This window comes from Aquarana catesbeiana, linkage group LG11, assembly GCF_042186555.1.
Source record: "Aquarana catesbeiana isolate 2022-GZ linkage group LG11, ASM4218655v1, whole genome shotgun sequence".
NCBI lineage: Eukaryota > Metazoa > Chordata > Amphibia > Anura > Ranidae > Aquarana > Aquarana catesbeiana.
In genome coordinates, this window is record NC_133334.1 from 77377446 (window position 1) to 77403031 (window position 25586).

General features: G+C 41.2%; 1 protein-coding gene across 1 annotated transcript in view; it reads right to left on the reverse strand.

Moving 5' to 3' along the window:
* Window positions 1–25586, reverse strand: part of IGHMBP2 (immunoglobulin mu DNA binding protein 2) — a 116212-nt gene that overhangs the window by 21318 nt on the left and 69308 nt on the right. The window contains exons 10-12 of the mRNA XM_073604559.1: window positions 23494–23612; window positions 19482–19576; window positions 10713–10836 (exon numbers count right to left, since the gene is read on the reverse strand). Of these exons, the coding sequence (XP_073460660.1) occupies window positions 10713–10836; window positions 19482–19576; window positions 23494–23612 (338 nt within the window). The remainder of the gene's footprint in view (window positions 1–10712; window positions 10837–19481; window positions 19577–23493; window positions 23613–25586) is intronic.

Here is a 25586-nt window from a genome sequence, read left to right on the forward strand (position 1 = left end):
GTTGTACTCCAGGCAAATATTTTTTACTTTTATGTAATATGTTTTATTCTCTCTGGAGAAGAGACGCTTGAGAGTGGATATGATTTCAATATACAAATACCGTACTGGTGACCCCACAATAGGGATAAAACTTTTTCGCAGAAGAGAGTTTAACAAGACTCGTGGCCACTCATTAAAATTAGAAGAAAAGAGGTTTAACCTTAAACTACATAGAGGGTTCTTTACTGTAAGAGCGGCAAGGATGTAGAATTCCCTTCCACAGGCGGTGGTCTCAGCGGGGAGCATTGATAGCTTCAAGAAACTATTAGATAAGCACCTGAATGACCGCAACATACAGAGATATATAATGTAGTACTGACACATAATCACACACATAGGTTGCACTTGATGGATTTGTGTCTTTTTTCACCCTCACCTACTATGTAACTATGTAAAATACATATATATAAGGCTGTTTTATCAGACAAAAAAAATGCTTATTTCTGTTCATCCAGTTCTGTGATTAATACAGCCCTGTCAGACAACACTACTGACCTACTGCAGTGAAGCAATATAATTTGGTTAGCAGCCTTCCCTCAAAGCCTGTGATTGGACAGTGAAAAAGCAGCAGTTGATGGATGGGCTCATGACTCTCCTTCTATACGCATGTTCTTTTGACAGCACATGTGCATGAAGCAAAACCTGACTGACTCCAAGCACTGTTGTCTGAATTTTACTGTACAAGAGAGTATAGGAGGCTGACATCAAGACAATTTTAAGTACTTCTGCCAAGACTTCAGCTTTAGGGAAGGATTCAAATGAATGGGAATGACACCAGGGACTATGGGGATAGTGATGACAGATCAGCCCAGGCTGGGAGGAAGAGGAGGGGGATGACGGCAGAGTACAGGAGTAAGTGCAGACAGTATTCTCCATTGGAAGGACAGTTCTGCCATAGTACCTGGTGTCAGTCCCATTTGTTGATCTGTACAGCTTCTTGCTTTGTCTTTGATATGTCAAATACCTGGATGCCCATATGATTGAGGAGATCCGCTGGGATGTCCCCTGAGATGGTTTTGGCACTCGTCACCTGTTGATGACTACATTGGAGAAAGAGACCCGCATGTTTCTGATGTTCTAAGCGTGCTTTGATCCTTCTGTAATAAGAGGGTCATATCAATCTGGTAAGCCTATATGGTGTCACCTTTTGGATTTCCTTTCACCAGAGTGGATGTGGTCACCACTTTTTCTGCTGTATACACCTATTACACATTTTTTATATATTTTTGGGACTCAATTATTTCAACTTCATTTCACTTGTGAACTCTGATATTTTTTACTGACTTTTCTTTATTTTCTGCACTTTTCATGTTTAGGAGTTAGCGCAACATTTTCTGTATTATGGTTGTACACAAGTTGATCGACTTGTTTACAGACAGCCTGTCCAAACATGGATCGACATTTGGCTGGTCCCTGATGGACTGGCCAAAATTTCAATCCATGTATGGCTGGCTTTGGTTAGACTTGGAGAAGGGGGGGGGGCGCAAGAGTAAGGAGGAGCAGGTGAGTGCCTTGTAATCCTAGGTTAAAGGGCCATGGGGGTTATTTACGAAAGGAAAATCCACGTTGCACTACAAGTGCAAAGTGCACTTGAAAGTGCAGTCGCTGAAGATCCGAGGGGGACATGCAAGGAAAATAAAAACCAGCATTTTAGCTTGCACATGATTGGATGATAAAATCAGCAGAGCTTCCCCTCATTTCAGATCTACCCTTCAGATTTACAGTGACTGCACTTCCAAGTGCACTTTCAGTGCAATTTCAAGTGCACTTTGCACTTGTAGTTTGCACTTGTAGTGCAAAGTGGATTTGCCTTTTGTAAATAACCCCATATGTGTTTCTATTGAAGCACACAGTGTAAGGAGATACAACTCTGGTCCCCTCATGCAAGGGTGATGCAGTAGGATGTTGCAAAAGAAAGAAACAACATGAAATAAGAAACTTGGGGTAGCAATCATGGCTTGAACTTAAAATGAAACATATGCAAGGAATAAAAGATAAAGTCGCATACTCAATAAGTTATTTAATCAGCTGCTGAAAGTGCTTAAAAGAACAGAGGGTTTATATCACTCTGGAGTCCTTGAGCCTCATAGCTCTATATGCAGTGTGTGATCATTTATGGTGCTTTATGTCCCTGACTGCTAGTCTCTATTGATTTGTTGCTGTTACTACTGTACTGTCCACCCTTCTTGCTGGGGAGAAAGCTGTAGAGCAAGGATCTCCCTGCTTCTACTTCATTCATTCTGTCAATTTGGGATTTCTGCACTTCTCCTGCTGCTTTCTGAATACGCAATTATCAATCAGAAGATCACTAGTCATCATGGGAGCAGCTCTTATATGAGGAAGGAAAGCCCTGTCTCTACCAAGATGTTCACTTCCACAGAAAGACAAAGTGAAGAACAAGGCATGGTAAGTCAGTATTGGGGAATAGATGAGCTACAGAGGGCATACAGGCAATTTTGGTGACTAATCTTGTGCCCTCTGCCTCCCTTTTTAGACACAGTTTCCACAGTTCAGGTCTGCTTTAAATGTAATCTGTAAGAAAGTAAAATATTTGTCTTAAAAACGCAAGCCATCAATTTTTGACGTGCAGTCCACATTCTGTTTCTCAGGCAGTGAAGGTGAATCTATTCAATACTTCTGCATCTAAGAATGTAAAAAATGGCCTTAGGACCTCAGGACAGAAGGCTCACTGATATATGTACTAGTACGGGCTCTTGAAATGTGAGGATATAAAGAAGCTCATAATTTTGTCTCTGAATGCCAAGAGATCTCTTGTTGTCTGTCCTTTCAGTTCATTATATCAACATAATACTAAATTTCCTTGGTTAATTTAAAAATGTATACAACATAAAAGATTACATTTACTATTTCCAGTCTAAATCATGAAATTAATTTAATAACCTTTACTTTTTTATTACAGATCCTAAAAAAGCTGTAATGTTTCCATACATATGTGCAATTTTCTGAAATGTTAATGTTAAATATCGTTTTGCAAAAGAACAAAAGGGACCACTGGAATATTTTTTGCCACAGTCCTGCTGATGTCTTAAGCTTGCCAAAGATTATTAAAATCTTGGACAGATCAACAGGGATCAGCCAAGATTCGAACCATCTATGGGCAGGACGACTGTACCCAAGTCAATCCCTCGATTGACTTGGGTACAACCAGCATGTCAGATTTTTACATGTGACTAGTGCCAGCAGCTATATAGCCGTATATAGCAATAATCACGGTGTTCTCCCAGCACTGTGTTGATGGGGGAATCAAGTGATTTTCTTTCCCGTAACCACAAGATAAGCGCATCATCTATGGCCTGCCTTAAAGCGATATTAAAGGCTTGTTTTAAAAATAAAAAATAATAATTAACAAACATGTTATACTTACCTGCTCTGTGCAATGGTTTTGCACAGAGCAGCCCTGGTCCTCCTCTTCTCGGGTCCCACACCAACGCTCCTGGCTCCCCCCTCCTGCTGGGTGCCCCACAGAGCAAGCAGCTCGCTCTGTGGGGCACCCAGCAACCAATGAGCACTCTGAGAATCACATAATGGAGAAAACATGTGCAGTAGCAATATGCTGAATGGGACATGTAGTCCTAAGTAGAGGATCACATGACATTTATTCACATTTTGAGTGCACCCAAACACGCTCCCAGAAGTGTGGGGAAGTGGCACAAGAAGCCAGAGGAAGAAGCTGCAATATGAATATATAGTAATTTTCTGCATTTTTTCATAAGAAATTGTTGAATGTTACGTGTGAAATGTATCTGTTCCAATATGTTGCTGTTAAAAAAAAACCCAGAAGGCTTTGAAACTATTTTAAGCCTTACCCCCTGCCAGCCAGTTGTCAACTATCAGAAACTCTGTGGCTAGTAAAGGCTCTGACATTTAATAGATGAATAGCAGCGGATGGAATTTAATGGCCTTATTTTGTGAATTGGCAGCATGTACAGATGAAAGACAAATGAAAGAAGAAGGGCATTAATTTAATGTATATGATAACATTAAACAAGAACCTTATTTTTTTGATAGTCAAGAAGACCAAGCTGATAAATATCTAGCAGATAGTTACTTTTAAAAAAAAACTGTTTTGTATCTATCTGGAATTATTTTACGATGTTAAAATGTAGTAAATATAGTAAAAACAACTGAAAAATACTGGTCACTGCAGAGAAGGTAGATGAAGTTTAATTTTTTAAATAACGCGAATAGAGATTTTTTTTTCTAACCCCTGGAATTTACTGCTGAAGAACTGAAATACAGTTTGCATGAGAAATATAAGCTGATGGGTAATTTAACTTGACTATATAAAATAAAAAATCCAAAATGGTAGATGAGAACCCCTCAAAATAGTCACAACATTGTCAAGTGACTTCACTCTCCTGCAGCTACCAGTATCGGATGGGATGACACAGGTGGACTGACCTTTTAAGCAGATCTGTTTGCTGGTTTGAAAAGCAGCAAATAAAAGAATATAAAATACACCTTAAAATGCAGATCGCTTGTAATTAAAAGCATAATGTGCACAGGGGAAGCCCAGCGTACACTAACAGACAGCTGTTAACAGCCATTGCCATGGAATGCCCAAGAGGATTGGAAGCCACACTACACTATAATTTCATCTATAAAAGAACATTCTCAGAGTCGCTGTGCGCAGAGGCTCACAGCTCAATCAGCGTAATTAAACTGTTACCAAGATTAACTCCTAAACATAGAAACTGCTTAAGAAGAACAATGGAAATGATCAAAGACTCAAAACTAGTAAAAAAAAGAGGAGAAGTGGAGAGTATAGGACACAGGCATTTTTAATTCTTACAACTGGGGTATATGCAGCTACCTTCAGGGGTTTGAACAACGGCAAAAAAGCTGCTGGGACATTGCCTTGGATAACCTCTCCCACTTCCAGCTAGTTTCAGTTTTGCAGAAGGCTCCTCTGTCCTGTACTGTACTGCAGGAAAGGTATTTTACCGGTAAGTTTAAAAATCCAATTTTCCTGATTGCACAGTACAGGACATAGGCTTCTCTAAGTCTCACAACTGGGAAGTCCAAAAGCAGTCCAACTGAGGGGTGGGCAACATAGCGAACAATGCCAATGGGCCCACATAACATCCAAACAGTTTGAGATGGCTCAGACAGCAGCCTGTAGCACTTTACACCTGAAATTGGCATCAGAAGAAGCTTGAACACCACCTTGTAGAAAGTAACAAATGTGGAAGCAGTAGCCAAGGCGGCAGCCTTGCAAATCTGGTATGTCACATATCTGGTGCTTAAAAGCCTATGTAGCACTGACAGATCTGGTTCAATGTGCCTGTCGGGAACTGAATCACCCATTGATGGCACTGGGTTTTCCAGATGTGAAGGATGTAGTTCCAGTGTCCACCAGCAGGTGTCTTCCAGTAACCAGCAGATTCCAGCAATTAGTCCCCACCTGACGCTTGCTGGGAGAGTTTATTGCCCCTCTTGTAGCTTTCCACAATGCCTCAGTAGTTTTGCATGTGTGCCAAGCATTCTGATCCAGCTTCTGTACGTGTTACCCTGATCCTTGCTGTTTTGTACCCTTTACCCTGATTCCACTGCCTATACCCCTCATACCTGATCCCCGCTCTAGCCCCCTTCCTGCCCTGTCTCACCCGCTGTTTCTTCCTTTACCTCCTGTCTGACCCTGCCTTACCTGATCTCTCCACTTGTTTGTATATAGTATATCATATTTAAAGTGGTTCTAAAGGCCAGACATTTTTAAACTTTAATGCATTCCTTGCATTAAAGTAAAAAAAAAGTCCCAATATTTGTATTACCCCCTCACCCTCTTGTATACTTACCTGAGTCACTCAGGCAGCAGCAGCATTTTGCTCCTAGTGCTGTCAATCAAATCCTGTGAGCAGAGAGCGGGGGACGGGGCTGAGCTGTGTTGTGTGTGTGTATCAATAGAAGCACACAGTGAGGCGCAATATTGAGCGCCCGCAGCTGTGCCCCCATGGCAAGCTGCTTGCTATGAGGGCACACAAAGAAGAGGAGGAGCCAAGAGCACCAGCTGGGGAACATGTCCATTCTGTGCAAAACGGTTGCACAGAGCAGGTGTGTATAGCATGTTTGTTATAAGCCTTTACAACTGCTTTAACTGGTTAGCTTTTACTTGTCATGTGTGCTTCACTATTGCTTTTATTCTGTTTGTGGTGTTGGATAGTTTTGCTGTGTTACTAATAAATGTATTTTAATTGGTCTTAGTTTAGGTCCAGTCTCTATTGTACAGCTACAGATTTGGCCATCCCGCTTTTTCTGGGAAACAGGGAACGGAGGCACCCTACATTTCAGACCACAGGACTTAACAATAACTTGTCTGATTCACCTAGCAATGGTGGAATGAGATGCAGAGACCCTTGTGTGGAAGGCAGACCCACTTTGGAGAGAAAATAAGCCTTGGACCTCAAAATAACTTTGTTCCTGTGTAACACCAAGAAAGGTTACTGACAAAAAAAAAATGCTACCTATTTAGAAACTCTCCTTGCAGATGTGAGAACAACCAGAAAAGGAGACCTTGCGTGAAAGGTTTGATACTAGAAAACCCCTAACCAGACCAGACTAACAATCCAAGGGTAAACAAGGCACTGGCCTCTACTAGAAAGTTAGAAGCCAGAGGTCTCTGAAACAGAATGACAGGCTGAAATTTGTCCCTTGATGGTACACAAAACTAGAATTCCATGCTTTTTACTAAAAGTAGTAAGACCTCCAAGCATGATGATAGACCTTGTGAGAAGTCAACTTCCTAGCCTTTAAAAGGGTAGGGGTGACACAATATGAAATACCTCTATCCCTCAAGACTGTGGCTTCAAAGGTCATGCTATCAACGAGCAATCGAGAAGCAGGATGAACACTGGCCCTTGGGACAGGAAACCTGGAAATGCCCACAGGGTGTTCACCAAAAGTCTGAAAACGTTGGAGTACCAGCTCCTCCCCAAATTTGGCATGATGACAATCACCGGGACCTCATTTCCTTTCTGCAAAGAAGATGAAGAATCTGGAGGGGTCAAAACAAATTAGACAGTCTAGACATTGAGAACCGAGAAAGTCTACTTGACAGTTTTCTAGGCCTAGGATGTGAATGATAGAAAGAGCCAGAATGTGCCTCTCATGAGAGGATTAAGTCCGCTTCCATTTGAGTGGTGTGACTACTTGTGCCCCCTTGATGTCTTTTATTGGCCACAGCCGTTGCATTGTCTGCCTGGATTCTTAGTAGGTGTCCTCTCAGAAGAGGAAGGAGTCTAGTGTTGAAGGGAAAATTTCCAGAATCTTGGTGGGAAGTCAAACTTATATACAGGACATATCCTGGACATACAGGATGACAGGCTAGTATTCTTTGTGACAATTTACCACAAATGAGGGGAAAAGATCTTCCTAACTCCAGCACTGGGTTATGTTCACCATGCGATGAAGAACTTGGCTCTAGGATTTAAACATATGGAATGGTCCAATGATAGAGTTTGTCCCATGCAGCCAGAATCTTGCATTGCAACAGTCTAGAATGAAACCACCTGCAAGGAGGCAATCATGAGGCCCAGAACTGTCACGCAGGCATAATTCAAGTTTGTCTTCTGATCCCAGTGAGAAGAAGTTTGTCCCGCAGCACGAATATCCTGGATGTCTAGATACAAGCCCAGATACTTCAGTTTGTGAGTTGGGTGCAGCGAAGACTACCTCAGACTGAGTATTTAGTGGTAACCCTGCAGAATTTCTATGGTCTGTCAGATGTGGTCCCTCAGGGACAGGGAAGACTGTTTCTTCAGCAGCAGATTGTCCCCCACAACATGAATTCCTCCAAGTGCAGAGCGGAGCCAATACCAGGGCAAGAACCTTGGTGAAACCTTGAGAGTCCATTGACAGACCAAATGGGAGGGTGACAACTTGGAAGTTTTGCTTATTAAACACAAACCTAGAAAACGTTGTTGCTGTGGAAAAATGGGGATGTGACAGTAGACACCCTTGATATCTTGATGTCTATTGGGGGGCAGAAAATTCCCTGAAAGAAGAAAGGCATGGCTGCACTTTGAATTCTCCAAGCAAAACTTTTGCATCCATGGGAACAAGCTGAGAACCATAAGAAATAGGCCCTCCTAAACCACATCATTCTGGACGAAAGATGCCTAACCACTTGCCATGATGGAACAGTGGCCAAACAATAGAAAAAAAAACAAAAATAAACCACAAAAGTAAGAGAAAATACAGACGAGCACCATGGGTGAATGTTTACAGAGCTTCTACCCATGCACTTACCCATCAGATGCAGGAGCATTGGGGTTTAACCCCATTATGGCTTTGCCATTCTGGATGGGCATACTCCCAAAAGGCTCTTTAGAGTCTAACCTCTGCACCAGGAAGACTGTGGACTCTGGACCTGTACATTAACCTGAAGCTACACCTACACTGCATGACATGGGCAGCAGGATTCAGTGCAGAAGCAACATCACAGCCCCCCCCCCCCCCCACCACATTATCAGTGGGGTGGATTCCAGGTACAGCTTCCCAATGTGCAGCCAAGGAGTCAGTTAATCCGAAAGCTGCCGAAATAACTATGGTGTAGCCAAGATTAAGTAGACTGAAAAGGAAAGAAGGTAAAAATATGCTAGTGAGAAGGTAAGCTTCTCTTAGCATAAAGGGTCCATCACTTAAGGAGAGTAGCAATAAACTTAGGCTAGCTGGGAGTGTGAGGGGGTTAAATAGGTAGATTTCAGCAGCTTTTTTCAGTGTCCCATCACTTGAAGACAACAGCATAAAACCCAGTTGTTAGGATTAAAGAAGCCCATGTCCTGTACTGCATTAACAGGAAAGGGGCTTTTATATTGTTTAAAAGAGAAGTATGGGATTTTATTTTTATTTTAAAATCATACTTACCTAGGTGAATGCAGCATTGGTCCGATGTTGCAACCGTCCCCCGCCGGCTCGAAGGATGAGAAACGAGTGATCAAACACCGCTGATTGCTCGGTTCTCAGAGCTCCCTGAGCAGAGAGCTGGTGACTGTCAGTCACAGAAAAAATGGGTCTCAAGAGTGCAAAACGAACTGCACTACTGTGATCCACAGGCAAAGTCAAGCCAAACAAGCTTTGGCAGTGCTTCTCCTGCCAGTCAGTCACCACTGTGAGCTCTGCCCGCTGGGCTGTGGGGAAGGCGGGAGCAGCCAGTTCAGGCCCTCAGCGGCCCACTGAGAGGCTGAGCTGGGTGCGCGACCTGGCATGTGAGTGGATCCCGACCTTCTGAAACCGGGTCACAGAAGTGCAGAACAAACTGCATTCCCGTGACCCACAGGAGAAGTACAGCAAAATAAGCTTTGACTGTACTTCTCATTTAATCCCTTCATAGTAGAAGTACTTAAAGTGATTGTAAGGATTCATTTTTTTCTTAGAATGAAACAGCAGACAAAAATTACAATTAGTGCTCTGGATTGAGAAAAGTACACACTATAGAGGGATATGCTTTGTCCATAGTTCATGTCTGAGGTTTACAGCCACTTTAAGATAATACATTTTATAATGTTTTAGACTGTTTTGGAAAGTCTTTTTTTTTTAACCCCAGCTGCTGTCTTTGCACAGCAATTCCCAACATTGTTAGGCAGAAATTGTCAGCAAATGCAAGCCAAAACCATTGCATAGAGCAGGTAAATACAACATGTTTCTTATTCTTCTGCTATCAGCATGAATCACTTCTGACAAGTTTTCCTGCCATCATGAGAAAAATGGTGACGGGGAGGGACCTCCAGCTGATTAACAGCCTCAGCTCTGTTTCTGTGTGCTGTGTGAAGGGGGGGGGGGGGGGGGGGTGGTGTCTCTTCCCTTCAATCAGCTCTCAGAGCTCGCCACACTGAGCTCTGCAGAGTGTAACGTCAGCTCTCCTCAGACAAGCTTTAAAATTCAGCACTTTCAATGGATGTAGAGAAGAGAGGACTGCAGAAAGACAGATATAACTTATGTAGGAGGATTTGTGCCATCTCTGTGTATCACCTGAGGCCAGTCACTTCACTGGGTATATGTAAGGGCTTACAACCACTTTAAGCACAACAGCACTCAACATGAATATACCCATCATATTTCCCTATTCCCATCTAAAATCCACACTGCTTCTTGCTGCGCAAAAAGAGTGCATAAGGTTTTTCTTTAAGCAGAATCGTATGTTTTTGGTCCCATAGACCAAGCATCTAAAAACACGCAACAAGAGCATTTTAGGCAAAATTTTGTGCCTAAAAACCAGTCCCCTCCACCTATCAACCGGAGGCCTGTGAAAAAAAAATATGAAGAATTTAGGAGTGTCTACAGAGCTCTGCAGTGTGTACCTTCCGCTCTCTGTCCCCTTTTTTGAACTCAGACAAGCTTTAAATATTCAGCACTTTGAATGATTGTAGAGAAGAGAAGACTGCAGATAAACAGGTACAACTTATGTAGGAGGATTTGTTTCATCTCTTTGTATCACCTGAGGCCAGTCACTTCACTGGGTATATGCAAGAGTTTAAAACCACTTTAAGCAATGATATTATTATTATTATTATTATTATTAAGCTAGTTATTGCTGAATAAACCGGCCCATAGCTGAAATTTAAAATTGCTCTGGTCCACAGGGGGTATGAAGGTGTGAGAGCTGAAGTGCCTGAGACTGCTAATCAATGGTGACTGTTCATGTACAGTTCACTGACCTTTAGCATTGGATCTTACAAAGGACAATATAACAGCTTCCTTCTCTCTTCCTTGAAAACCATCCACAGACTTAATTTCAAGACCAGGATACCTGTGCAGTAGACACTGGCGTAGCAAATCCACCTGAGCAACGAAAAAAGGCAAAAGATTATATATTCCTATACATGTCAGCAAGGTAACCTAGTGATAAGCACTGTGGCCACATATGGCAACATGGTAGCCTAGAAGTTATCACTGTGCTCACATATGGCAGCCTAGTGGTTAGCACAATACTTGTGCAGAGCTTGGGTGCTGAGCTTACCACAGCCACAATACACAAACGCAAAATGTTCTTCCTATGCTTGTGTGTGTTTTTGTCATGTCCTAAAACATACCAGATGATGAATTGGCTTGGACCACATTCCTATTGTGTGTAGAGAGGGAAAAATCATACTTCATTTTTGTATTTTAAGGGCAAACAGTGTCACTTGTGTGCTTTTATTTTTCTTGAGACCTGGTGTGCATTGACAAATTAGTCACAAACAAGTCAAAGTGTGTGTATGTATCACTAGATAAAGTGCCCATCAAGAAAAAAGTAAAAACAAAAAGGTTGGGACTTTATATGAAGCACAAGGCGTGTAGAACCATCCCTAGTTACTGAGCCAAGAGGGGAGGGGTTGGTTACTGATTATGCCATACTGGATTGTACCAAATCAATTAACATTACTACATTATGGAGACACGCAATAATGAGTTTGGTCTTGTATGATGTTTACAATAATGAACCAATATGTTACTATTCTACCATGTTATTATATTTTGTATGAAATAAACATTTATTGATATTTTGTTGTCATGAGTTATGCGTTTATGTAACATATACAGTTCTAACTCACTATGTACCCGCCAGACACATTTTTGCTGTGTTATCTCCCTGGCTGCATGCTTCATATAAAATCCCAACCCCTCCCCTCATTGCAAAGTGCAGATCAAATTTTTTTTTCTTTTTTCTCTTGATTTTTCTCACTAGTTAAAAATATGTTGGCTATACAGAACAACCACCGTGTAATGATTAAATAACTATGTGACTGTGATTTACAATTTTTTTTTTTTTTTACTAAAACAGCTTAGACAGACTGTACAGCTTTATTTAAATAAAGAATAAAGTATCTCCCAAATTTCCCCTATATGATGGATTGTGATTTGAAAAAAGAAAGGGAATTGGAGGTATGGCACAAATGTTTTCTATGGTCAAAAAGTAGCCATGGTAGAAGCAAATTTGTAGGTGCTCACTTGCTGGTCCCTGGTCCCAACACCGTTATCCAAAATGTACCCATCTGTGTCACCCTTATGCTTCAAAGGGTTCCAAATGCCAGGGAAGATGTGCCATATCTGGTGGTAATGTCCTAGGATACGTGTTTTTTGGAACGGTGTCTTTATGCTGATTCGTAAGGTGACAGGACAGTCTGTCCCCCAGACTCCCTACATAGCACTTCTTAACGCCCCAGTATCCGGTATATCTAACGGTTTGCTATTTTTCATTTCACTGGGCGCTAAGATGGCTCTTGCTTAATCCTGGAAACAGCCTACTGTATCCTTGGCATAGGCTAGGCAAAAGGTCACCTGGATTATGTTACATAAAAATATTGTTAGCATTTTGAAGGACATGGTCCAAAAATTTTAACAGACTTGGGAGCCATGGGCAACTTATATGCATGTCTCTCTTGTACGTTAATTACATTTTTTTAGGGGTTTGTAGTATGGTTTACCTATTTGGACTCCCATCAGACCTTCTCCTCATTCTTACTCGCTTTCTTTCACCTTTCTCTTTTTTGTTGCTTTTCCTTTTTTCTGTGCTGGACTACTCAGGAATAAGTTGGTTCTAAGCTCTACTGATAGATGAGTGGTCTCTAACATGTCTGTACCAATCTGGTTGGTGTACTAGGAAAAAGATCATTGCCATGCAAGACTGATTGTTCACTTTATTTTGTGATGGGGATTGTGTTACTCATCTTTTATGGTGTGGTTATTTGTATTGATGAGTACTCTGGTACTATTGATTATTCTTTTACTTATGTAAAACTTTCAATAAATATTTTGAAAGTAAAAAGATGCACAGAAAAAAAATAAGCTACTTATAACATGTCTGGTAGTCAGACATGGCCAGATGTGTCCTCAGTACTCCACCAGAATATTTTTTAGTTCTGAATGGAGTTGATAGAGTTTCGTCTCTCATCAGCTCGTTACAGTTTTCTGCAGTCCTGGCAAGGAATGTTTCTCCCAGCCCTAAAATGGCGTAAAGCATACTGCTTGGCTGAAATACAAATTTCCTGTTTTCCCTATGCATAGCTGATACTGCCATATATTCCGTGAGAGAACCCACTAGAGGGCGAGCGGCACAGAAATGCTGCAGGTTTGCCTCAGTATGTCAGCAACACCCTCCTCTTCATGCCTCTTCCTCAGAAATATACAGTACAGACAACTAATTCAGTGTGGCAGGTGATTGGGAACGCTCGGCTCAGCCCGCAGCAGCTGGCACCGGCATGCCAGGAGTTGACGAATACCAAAATCAAGAGCTGCACAGACCTGTGTTTGATCCTGACACCATTACATTTTGAGCGGACCCCTCCTTGAAGAATGTACATTTGTAGAAAAATAAAATAGAAAGGAAACCTTTCATAATAGAAACATGGAGGCTCCCACCGATCGCTCTGAAAATACTGACATGCTAATTATCTGGCTTCAAAACCGTTTTTCTGATCTTCCTAATCTACACACTGTACTTATTTAAGTTAGAGGACCAGGATAACAGTCAGACACTATGTATTTTAAAATACTTTAAATGTATTTATAGTTTTGTGCATTATTAATTTAGGGTATACATAAATAAGGGCAGTTAAATTTGCTCATCCGATATACATGATGTTCTTCCCACCAACTAGTTAAGCATAGACCAGTTCTATGACCAGAACTCAGACTACACATATAAACCGTACATGCACTAAGGGGCTGATATATTAAGCGATGATACGGCCTTGTGTTTTAAAAAAAAATGCGTTCTCTGCTTTACTTGCTTCAAGAGGCCCCATTCATTTTAGGGAATGATCCAGGGCTCAGATAAGTCATATCACAAGGATCTCCTCCTATTCTGTACTGCAGTCTTATGCAGAGAGCACTCTGGAGAACTCCCTTGGCTCCCATGTACTCTGCAGGATGCAGTCACTGTTTGGCCAATAATTTTCCATCGGGCTGGGATGATTTTCAAATCAACTTGTCAAGTCTGGTGGTGCTTGCAGGGCCCCCCACGGCTTAAATTTTGGTTGGTTCACCAGGAATTAGCTGAAATTTGAGCTTTTTATGGCCAACTTAACCGCTTCAGCTCTGGGAGATTTATCCCCCTTCAATGACCAAGTCATTTTTTGCAATACGGCACTGTGTTATTTTACCTGACAATTGCGTGGTCGTACGACACTGTACCCAAATAAAATGTAAGTCTTTTTTCCCCACAAATAGAGCTTTCTTTTGGTGGTATTTGATCACCTCTGCGGGTTTTATTTTTTGCGCAATAAAGAATAAAAACGACAATTTTGAAACAAAAAAAAAAACAACAAAAAAAAAAAAAACAAAAACAATATTTTTTACTTTCTGCTATAAAACATATCCAATAAAGAAACGTAACAACAAATTTCTTTTGCTACATAACTTTGGTTAAAAAAAATCCCAATAAGCGTATATTGATTGGTTTATGGAAAAGTTATAGCGTCTACAAACTGAGATATAATTATGGAATTGAAAAAAATGTTTTACTAGTAATAGCGGCGATCAGCGACTTATAGCGGGACTGCGATATTGCGGAGGACAAATCAAACACCTGACACTTTTTTTGGGGACCAGTGACACCAATACAGTGATCAGTGCTAAAAATATGCACTGTCACTGTACTGATACTGGCAGGGAAGGGGTTAACATCTAGGGCAATCAAGGGGATAAATGTGTGGCCAACATGTGTTACTGTGTGTGCTTTTTTTTACTAAGCAATGTGCTGCTTTTAGAAGAGAGCCCTGTGTTTGTTTACTCACACAGGGCTCTCTTTGTTAATGTCCAGAGCCAAACGGCAGGTGCTGGCAACCAATCAGCGGTTGATCTATCCTCTGTACACACCCTGCAATAATATGATAGGAGAAATGTGCGATAAATGTAAAAAGATCAAAAAAGAAAAGCGTATGAGAAAAATTCCTGGAAAGAAAAGAAGATTCCCAGCCATGAAAATTATTTTCTGTAGCAACAGGAGGTGAAATTAAAGGCTACATTGGTCTAAATTCGAAATCAATAGTGACATCATTGGATCACAAAATGCACAACATTTCAGATTTTCAAAAGGAAATTTGTTTAGAATTCGACCCATGTATGGCCTGCATTAGTTGGAGCTGTGTTTTGTTTTTAAGCACTCCCACCATTGCATCATCATAGCTAACATATAAAACAAAGGAGGGATATCTACTATTGAAACATAATAGTAGAGCTTTTTCTATTTTAAGTGTTCCCTTATTAAAGAGGAACTAAATTCTGGAAGCAGTACCCAAAAAATAGGCAGACTAGAATAGGGCAAAGGACTAGTTAACAATAGTTTATGCTCTCCCTGTAGTAGGGCTGGGAAAAAAATCGATTTGAATCTTGAATCGATTTGAGAGGTCAAATCGATTCAAATCTTCTTCAAATCGATTTTTTTAGATTTTTTTTTTTTTTTTTTTTTTTTAACAGCACCGCGCCGGGCCTGAGGAGCTGCGGGCACGATTTTTCAGGCAAGGCCGCGGCTTCGGCCTAGTCCGCGAGGCCCGACGCTGTGCATGGGTGGGTGGGTGTGTAGGCGGGGTAGTGGGCGAGGCTGTTGGTGGAACGCCGCTGTGTATTGGAGGGCTGTGATATCAGGAGGAGGAGGGGGTGGGGGGATCACAGGGACATTCCCGGGCTGCAGAGAGAGAGCGAGAAGGGAGGGTGAGTCAGAGCTGCCTGTATGGTGTATTTCATGAGATAGTGATACTGATAGCCATGTGATGATCACTGCCAGAAAGAATAATACCTCAGAGGAGAGAAGTCACATCCCATCACATCCCATTTCCATATATTCACCCTTCTTAAATATCATTACATAGCACTGTGCTCAATATATGAAAATACCCCCATATGGCATCACACAGCAATGTGCTCATCACTGTATACTGACACACTACATCACTGAATACTGACACACTACATCACTGAGTAATGTAGTGTGTCAGTATACGGTAATGTAGTGTGTGTCAGTATACGGTAATGTAGTGTGTGTCAGTATACGGTAATGTAGTGTGTGTCAGTATACGGTAATGTAGTGTGTGTCAGTATACGGTAATGTAGTGTGTGTCAGTATACGGTAATGTAGTGTGTCAGTATATACGGTGATGTAGTGTGTCAGTATATACAGTGATGTAGTGTGTCAGTATATACAGTGATGTAGTGTGTCAGTATATACAGTGATGTAGTGTGTCAGTATATACAGTGATGTAGTGTGTCAGTATATACAGTGATGTAGTGTGTCAGTATATACAGTGATGTAGTGTGTCAGTATATACGGTGATGTAGTGTGTCAGTATACGGTGATGTAGTGTGTCAGTATACGGTGATGTAGTGTGTCAGTATACGGTGATGTAGTGTATCAGTATATACAGTGATGTAGTGTGTCAGTATATACAGTGATGTAGTGTGTCAGTATATACAGTGATGTAGTGTGTCAGTATACAGTGATGTAGTGTGTCAGTATATACAGTGATGTAGTGTGTCAGTATATACAGTGATGTAGTGTGTCAGTATATACAGTGATGTATTGTGTCAGTATATACAGTGATGTAGTGTGTCAGTATATACAGTGATGTAGTGTGTCAGTATACGGTGATGTAGTGTGTCAGTATATACAGTGATGTAGTGTGTCAGTATACAGTGATGTAGTGTGTCAGTATATACAGTGATGTAGTGTGTCAGTATATACAGTGATGTAGTGTGTCAGTATATACGGTGATGTAGTGTGTCAGTATACGGTGATGTAGTGTGTCAGTATACGGTGATGTAGTGTGTCAGTATACGGTGATGTAGTGTGTCAGTATACGGTGATGTAGTGTATCAGTATATACAGTGATGTAGTGTGTCAGTATATACAGTGATGTAGTGTGTCAGTATACAGTGATGTAGTGTGTCAGTATATACAGTGATGTAGTGTGTCAGTATATACAGTGATGTAGTGTGTCAGTATATACAGTGATGTATTGTGTCAGTATATACAGTGATGTAGTGTGTCAGTATATACAGTGATGTAGTGTGTCAGTATACGGTGATGTAGTGTGTCAGTATATACAGTGATGTAGTGTGTCAGTATACAGTGATGTAGTGTGTCAGTATATACAGTGATGTAGTGTGTCAGTATATACAGTGATGTAGTGTGTCAGTATATACAGTGATGTAGTGTGTCAGTATATACAGTGATGTAGTGTGTCAGTATATACAGTGATGTAGTGTGTCAGTGTATACAGTGATGTAGACTGGATGCACTTTAATATAATAAAAAAAAAAAAAAAAAAAAAAAAAAAAAATCGGATTCGAATCGTGAATCGAGTTTTTTATAAAAAAATCTCAGATTTTTTTGGGGGGGAAAATCTCCCAGCCCTACCCTGTAGCTGAATTTTCCCTAATACTTACAATGCCTTATTCTGCACTGTTTGAAGGTGGCCATCTTGGTAAAAACAGTGTAGCAGCACAGTAGTAACATCCACTCCAAATCTCCTGAGACTTGCGCCTTGGACCTCACATTGCAGATTCACCGTTAAGAGACCATAGACACAAGAGTGCCTAGGCACATTCACATACCAGGAAGTGCACTGTGTATTTTTCAGAAGGAATTTTAGACAAAAGATCGATTTTTCAGGATACTGCTTAGGCACAGTCAGCATTTCTAAATGTTCCTTATAACATAGTAAATCTTTCCTTTTTGATTTTAGTTCCATATTATAAATGTTTAAAGTGACATTAAAGGTTTTTAAATTTATTTTTATCATTTTATTATTAAAACAACATGTTATGTTATACTTGCCTGCTCTGTGCAGTGGTTTTGCACAGCGCATCCCAGAGCCTCCTCTTCTCTGGTCCCCCGCTGGCGTTCCTTGACGCCCCCCCCCCCCCGCTGAGTGCCCCCATAGCAGGCCGCTTGCTATAAGGGAAATCGTGTGTGCTGACTCCCAAGTCCTGCCTGTTCATAAGACACAAAGAGTGGGGTTCGGTCCAGCTTCTTCTATGAATGACAGTAGCGGGAGCCAATTGCTCCTACTGCTGTATCTGAGCCAATGAAGAGCGAGAGAGCCTAGAGAGCCCTGTCTTGTGCAGATAGCTGGATTAAGATCGGGCTCAGGTATGTATTTAGGGGGGCTGTGGGGGAAAATCGCATGCAGATTTTTTACGTTACTGCAAAGAAAGCAATAAGTTAACAGCTTGACAACCAACCGCCGCAGTTACACTGCAGCAGGTTGGCTTGGCTGCACAAATCGTCGTAGGTGTACGTCGGGCTCGTACACGGCGATCTCTGGGAGCCCATTGGCCAGCGGGGGAGCCAATCAGCGAGTCCGGCTGACTCGATGTCCGCCGGCGATCGTTCCCCGCAGTGACAGAATAGGGATCTGCCATAGTAAACAAGGCAGATCTCCGTTCTGAAAGGGGATGACACACAGATCCTGTCTTTCTGCTATGCAGGAAGACGGATCTGTGTGTTGTTCAAGGCAGCCCATTCCCCATACAGTTAGAACACACAGTGAGGGAACACATTTAACCCTTTGATCATCCCTGATGTTAACCCCTTCCCTACCAGTGCCATTAGTACAATGACAGTGCATACTTTTAGCAATGATCAGTAATAATGTAGCACTGATCAGTAAAAATGTAATTCGTTCCCCAAAAAGTGTCAAAAATGTCAGTTATGTGTCTGGTCTGTCCATCGCAATGTCGCAGTCCCGCTAAAAAAAAAAAAAAAAAAAAAAAAAAAAAAAAAAATATTATAAAAATGCCATGAATCTATCCCTTATATTGTAAACGCTATAACTTTTGTGCAAACGAATCTATATACATTTATTGGGGGTTTTTTTCACCAAAAATATGTAGAATACAAATTGGCCCAAATTGATAAAGAAATTAGATTTTTTTTACATTTTTTTATTGGGTGTGTTTTATAGCAGAAAATATATATATATTTTTTTTCAAAATTGTCAGTCTTTTTTTGTTTATTGCGCAAAAAATAAAAACCGCAGAGTTGATCAAATACCATCAAAAGAAAGCTCTATTTTTGGGGAAAAAAGGAATTCCATTTTGTTTGGGTACAACGTCGCACGACTGCGCAATTGTCAGTTAAAACGACGCAGTGCCGTATCGCAAAAAATGGCCTGGTCAGGAAGTGGGTAAATCGTTCCAGGGCTGAAGTGGTTGAAAAATGTCCTGCTTTTACAACTACTTTATTGTGATATGCCCAGAAAGAGAAGTAGACACACACACACACACACACACACACACACACACACACACACAAGTTCTTGTATTTTTTAAATTCTTACACATGTTTGACTTATTAGAGTCATGATCATCCCTAAATTAATAAACAAAATACAGTTTTAGAAATGAGAACAGAGTGTTCTCATTTCTAAAACTGTTTTAAAGCTCTTGTAGGCAGTTCAGATGCAAAATGATGCTTGTAAGGGTTCTGCTTAAATAAGTGTCCTCACCTGCAGGTTGTAGGGGGATATTACAGCAATATCCCGAGCTTTCAAACCAGCACTAGTCAGTGCCTGAATGTGAGAGTCCACCAGCCGCACCTCACCTGGCAAGAGAAAAAGCAAGGCCATGAATCCTAGTAAGCAATTCAAATAGATCTACAGGTAAAAGCCAGTAAATTAGAATATTTTGAAAAACTTGATTTATTTCAGTAATTGCATTCAAACTGTGTAACTTGTACATTATATTTATTCATTGCACACAGACTGATGCATTCAAATGTTTATTTCATTTAATTTTGATGATTTGAAGTGGCAACAAATGAAAATCCAAAATTCCGTGTGTCACAAAATTAGAATATTGTGTAAGGGTTAAATTTTGAAGACACCTGGTGCCACAAACTAATCAGCTGATTAACTCAAAACACCTGCAAAGGGCTTTAAATGGTCTCTCAGTCCAGTTCTGAAGCCTACACAAACATGGGGAAGACTTCAGATTTGACAGCTGTCCAAAAGGCGACCATCGACACATTGCACAAGGAGGGAAAGACACAAAAGGTTATTGCTGAAGAGGCTGGCTGTTCTCAGAGCTCTGTGTCCAAACACATTAATAGAGAGGCAAAGGGAAGGAAAAACTGTGGTCAGAAAAAGTGTACAAGCGATAGGGATCACCGCGCCCTAGTCAAGATTGTGAAAAAAAACCCATTCAAAAATGTGGGGGAGATTCACAAGGAGTGGACAGCTGCTGGAGTCAGTGCTTCAAGATCCACCACCAAGAGACGCTTGAAAGACATGGGTTTCAACTGCCGCATACCTCGTGTCAAGCCACTGTTGACCAAGAAACAGCGCGAAAACCGTCTCACCTGGGCTAAGGAAAAAAAGAGCTGGACTGCTGCTGAGTGGTCCAAAGTCATGTTTTCTGACAAAAGCAAATTTTGCATTTCCTTTGGAAATCGAGGTCCCAGAGTCTGGAGGAAGACAGGAGAGGCACAGGATCCACGTTGCCTGAAGTCTAGTGTAAAGTTTCCACCATCAGTGATGGTTTGGGGTGCCATGTCATCTGCTGGTGTCGGTCCACTCTGTTTCCTGAGATCCAGGGTCAACGCAGCCGTCTACCAGCAAGTTTTAGAGCACTTCATGCTTCCTGCTGCTGGCCTGCTCTATGGAGATGGAGATTTCAGGTTCCAACAGGACTTGGCGCCTGCACACAGCGCAAAATCTACCCGTGCCTGGTTTACGGACCATGGTATTTCTGTTCTAAATTGGCCAGCCAACTCCCCTGACCTTAGCCCCATAGAAAATCTGTGGGGTATTGTGAAAAGGAAGATGCAGAATGCCAGACCCAACAACGCAGAAGAGTTGAAGGCCACTATCAGAGCAACCTGGGCTCTCATAACACCTGAGCAGTGCCAGAAACTCATCGACTCCATGCCACGCGGCATTAATGCAGTAATTGAGGCAAAAGGAGCTCCAACCAAGTATTGAGTATTGTACATGCTCATATTTTTCATTTTCATACTTTTCAGTTGGCCAACATTTCTAAAAAATCCCTTTTTTGTATTAGCCTTAAGTAATATTCTAATTTTGTGACACACGGAATTTTGGATTTTCATTTGTTGCCACTTCAAATCATCAAAATTAAATGAAATAAACATTTGAATGCATCAGTCTGTGTGCAATGAATAAATATAATGTACAAGTTACACCTTTTGAATGCAATTACTGAAATAAATCAAGTTTTTCAAAATATTCTAATTTACTGGCTTTTACCTGTATACCCAGTCACTGAAATCTTATATAAGCCTTATCATGTTAATGTAATTGAAAAAGTTGTTTTTAATCTATGTAAATCTGCAGCTTTCATTAACAATGTCTGGTGATCCTCTCATAACAGTCCTTGTTCAGGAACTTTTTCCTCTGGGTGTCAGCTGTCTCTCAATTGTGCTTCTGTGCTGTCACCCTCTCACATGCATTCCTGATGAAGACTACAAGTAGCCTTCCTTGGCATACATTGCGCAGGTATGGTCCACCATTGTCACAATTGGTAAACTAAGCAGAGCAATGATGTGCAGCTGATGCTGGTGAGTAGGCATATGGACAGGTAGTGGCTGAACAAGACTGGAGGAGATCAACAGAACCAAGACGCAAAAAGAGGATGAAACCAGTATTTTATTAAAAAATGCCAATGTTTGATGTTGAACTCTAGGAAAAAAATATTTTTGTATATTTGATATGTACCAATAAATCACCTCTAATGAGGTGTGTCTGAAGTGTGGATGGTTGCTGCATTGGTTTCATTCAGTTGAAACAGTTATGCCCTGTACACACAGTCGGATTGTTCGTTGGAAAAAGTGCGATCGGATTGTGTTGGTCGGAAATTCCGATCGTGTGTGGACTCCATCGGACTTTTTCCGTCGGAGTTTTTGACCCACAAAGTTTGGGAGCAGGATATAAAATTTTCCAACAACAAAATCCGGTAGTTTAAATTCCGATCGTGTGTACACAAATCCGACGCACAAAGTGCCACACATGCTCAGAATAAATTAAGAGACGAAAGCTATTGGCTACTGCCCCGTTTATAGTCCCGACGTACGTGTTTGGCCCAAAATCCATTGGGAAAAATCAGATGGATTTTGTTGTCGGAATGTCCGATCATGTGTACAGGGCATTACACTTTCTTCGACTTCAACAGACATTAAAGGATCTACCACTTCAACATGCTTTTTTTGATGTGTTTTTGATTAATCACCCTAATGAAGCTTGCCAAATGCCTGGGGGTGTGTTCATTTTCTATTTGTTTTAAAGGGGTCCAGTAGAACCTCAGGTCCATGGTACTCAGCAGACCCCCAGCTCATTAGTACCCCTGTTCTGCAGATCCCCAGCTCATTAGTACCCCTGTTCAGCAGATCTCCAGCTCATTAGTTCCCCTGTTCTGCAGATCCCCAGCTCATTAGTACCCCTGTTCTGCAGATCCCCAGCTCATTAGTACCCCTGTTCTGCAGATCCCCAGCTCATTAGTACCCCTGTTCTGCAGATCCCCAGCTCATTAGTACCCCTGTTCTGCAGATCCCCAGCTCATTAGTACCCCTGTTCAGCAGATTCCCTGCTCAGTAGCACTCTCACCTCTGCTGATGCCCCACTTAGTACCCATGTTCATTAGTATCCCCAGCTCTGCTGGTCCCTTGCTCAGTAGTAACCCCCAGCTCTGCTGATCCTCCTCTCTTTCTGGTCCCTGCTCACCTCCGCTATATTGATCCCACACTGCACACCACATGACATTGTTTCTATTGCTTTAGTCCTCCAGCTCTGCTGATCCTCTACCACTTAGTCCTCTCGCTCTCTGGTTCTCTTCCGCTATATCGTTCCCATGTTGCGCATCATGTGTGCTGTCTGCTAGTTGCTCTGCTTTCGCTCTGACCCCACTCACCTTCCTGCTGCTCTTCACTGCACACCAGATGTGACGTCTGCACCAGGCACTTCCAGAATATAAACATGACCCTGAAGTGACTGCTAATGATGTCTTTCTGGTTCACTTGCTGATTTCTAAATGCATCTTGGGATATCTCATACCTGCAATACTTCCAAAACAAAGAGAATCTAACACTGAATAAAATCTCCTCAAAAACTGCAGGTGCTACTAGCGAGCTTTGTCATAGATCTTTATGGAGGCTTTGGAGGCGTTTTGAAGCACCAAGAAAGCAACATGGGGTATCATTTTTGAAGTGAAGCAACGCAAACGCAACGAGTGAACAGCACTCTAAGCTAACCATTTTATTTGGCGACAGGTGCTTTAGCATTTAGAGCGCGTCAAAAAAGCGTGTTCAATGCCACATTTTGAAGCAAGTGTAAACAAGCCCTAAGTGCTGCATTTTAGGAGCCGAGACTTACACTTCCGGCTCTCTATATCAAGGGCATAATTTTACTTTAGGAAAAGCTCCACAGTTTGTTTTCATCTACAGACCCCCCTTATCAGCATAAGCAATTTTTGGTAAAGGTGAACTAAAACTTTAAGACTCTCTATTACCTGGATTCCCTTTTGACTGCTCATCTTCAACTTCCATCTCAAACAGCCCGCAGTGTGCCGTGTCTATAAGTAGTAACGGTATACTGGTCTCCTCAGTTAACGTCACCCCAGGCAAATCTCTAGGATGTTCAGCAAAAAAAAAAAAAAAAAAAAAAAAAAAAAAAAAAAAAAAAAGCAATAGTAAATACCTCTCAATTATTCATGCAAAGTTCATACATTATAATATTCTAGGCCCATATCACATTAGTGAACCTGTTGTGACAGGATTGCAAACAGAGCAGAGAGAATGTTCACCTTCTATAGCATTGCTCCTTTGTTGCCCAAACTAGCAACATTTTACTCCATTCCTACTCCCTCACTGGAGAGTGAGATTCTATAACATTTATGCTGATTGTAGCAGCAGGTCATTAGACTCTTTAGCAATTCTGTTGCTGCCAATTTGCTGCCAGAGACAGGCTCTCCAGTGTGATTAGTTATCATATGACCTATAACAATATTTTGCAGTGTAACTAACCTAATTGCTGCTTCTGTACAATCTACACCATCTATAGAAACCCTAACTTACACATAATGACTGTATTGATTTTGTTTGCTTGTACATACACATTTCATGTCTACAACAATATGCAAAGAATTCCAGTCTAATTAAAAAAAAACAAAAAAAACAGCATATTGATCAAAAAAGAACGAACTTCTCCTAATCCAAACTACAACCATTTAACAATTCACTGGTTTACCTTTTTTTCCTTGCAACAGGATGGCAAGTCCAGTGCCTAAAATTCTTACAAAGTTTGTGTCTAAACTCTCTCCCCTACTCTGTTAGCTTGCATTGCATCAAGGGACTGAAAGGAAATTACTTGACAGTTTAGAGGCATTGGAACACCATAAAAAGCAAGCTTCATTCACAGACATTGTTACTTATAATCCTATTATGAATGGTAAATGGCCAGTTTAGATATAAATATTGCTTAACAGAGTTCTTTATGAAAAAAAAAAAAAAATTAGTGGAAGGAAAAATATATGGGCTCCCACTGCTAACAGCTTTTTGAAAATGCTAGTTGCCTGGCTGTACTATGGACCTCATCACTTTCTGTTGCACTGACCCAGATTAATGTTGTCATTGTTCTGCATGCTTTTTTAAAATCAGCCTCAGACGGTAGTGAAGCTTGATAGTTGGCAAACAGCATTTTCAAAAGAAAAGAGTACTAGTCTACATACAGTTGTGCTCATAAGTTTAGATACCCTGGCAGAATTTATGATTTCTTGGCCCTTTTTCAGAGAATATGAATGATAACACATAAAACTTTTCTTTCACTCATGGTTAGTGTTTGGCTGAAGCCATTTATTATCAATCAACTGTGTTTATTCTTTTTAAATCATAATGGCAACAGAAACTGCCCAAATGACCCTGATCAAAAGTTTACATACCCTGGTGATTTTGGCCTGATAACATCCATACAAGTTGACACAAAGGGGTTTGAATGGCCATTAAAGGTAACCATCCTCACCTTGTTTGCTTGTAATTAGTGTGTGTGTGTGTGTGTGTGTGTGTGTGTATAAAAGGTCAATGAGTTTCTGGACTCCTGACAGACCCTTGCATCTTTCATCCAGTGCTGCACTGACGTTTCTGGATTCTGAATCATGGGGAAAGCAAAAGAATTGTCAACAGATCTGCAGGAAAAGGTAGTTGAACTGCATAAAACAGGAAAGGGATATAAAAAGATATCCAAGGAATTCAGAATGTCAATCAGCAGTGTTCAAACTCTAATCAAGAAGTGGAAAATGAGGGATTCTGTTGAAACCAAACCATGGTCAGGTAGACCAACTAAAATTTCAGCCACAACGGCCAGGAAAGTTGCTCGGGATGCATAGAAAAACCCACAAATAACTTCAGGTGAAATACAGGACTCTCTGAAAACATGCGGTGTGGCTGTTTCAAGATGCACAATAAGGAGGCACTTGAACAAAGATGGGCTGCATGGTCGAGTCGCCATAAGAAAGCCATTACTATGCAAATGCCACAAATTATCCTGCTTACAATATGCCAAACAGCAGAGAGACAAGCCTCAAACCTTCTGGCACAAAGTAATTTG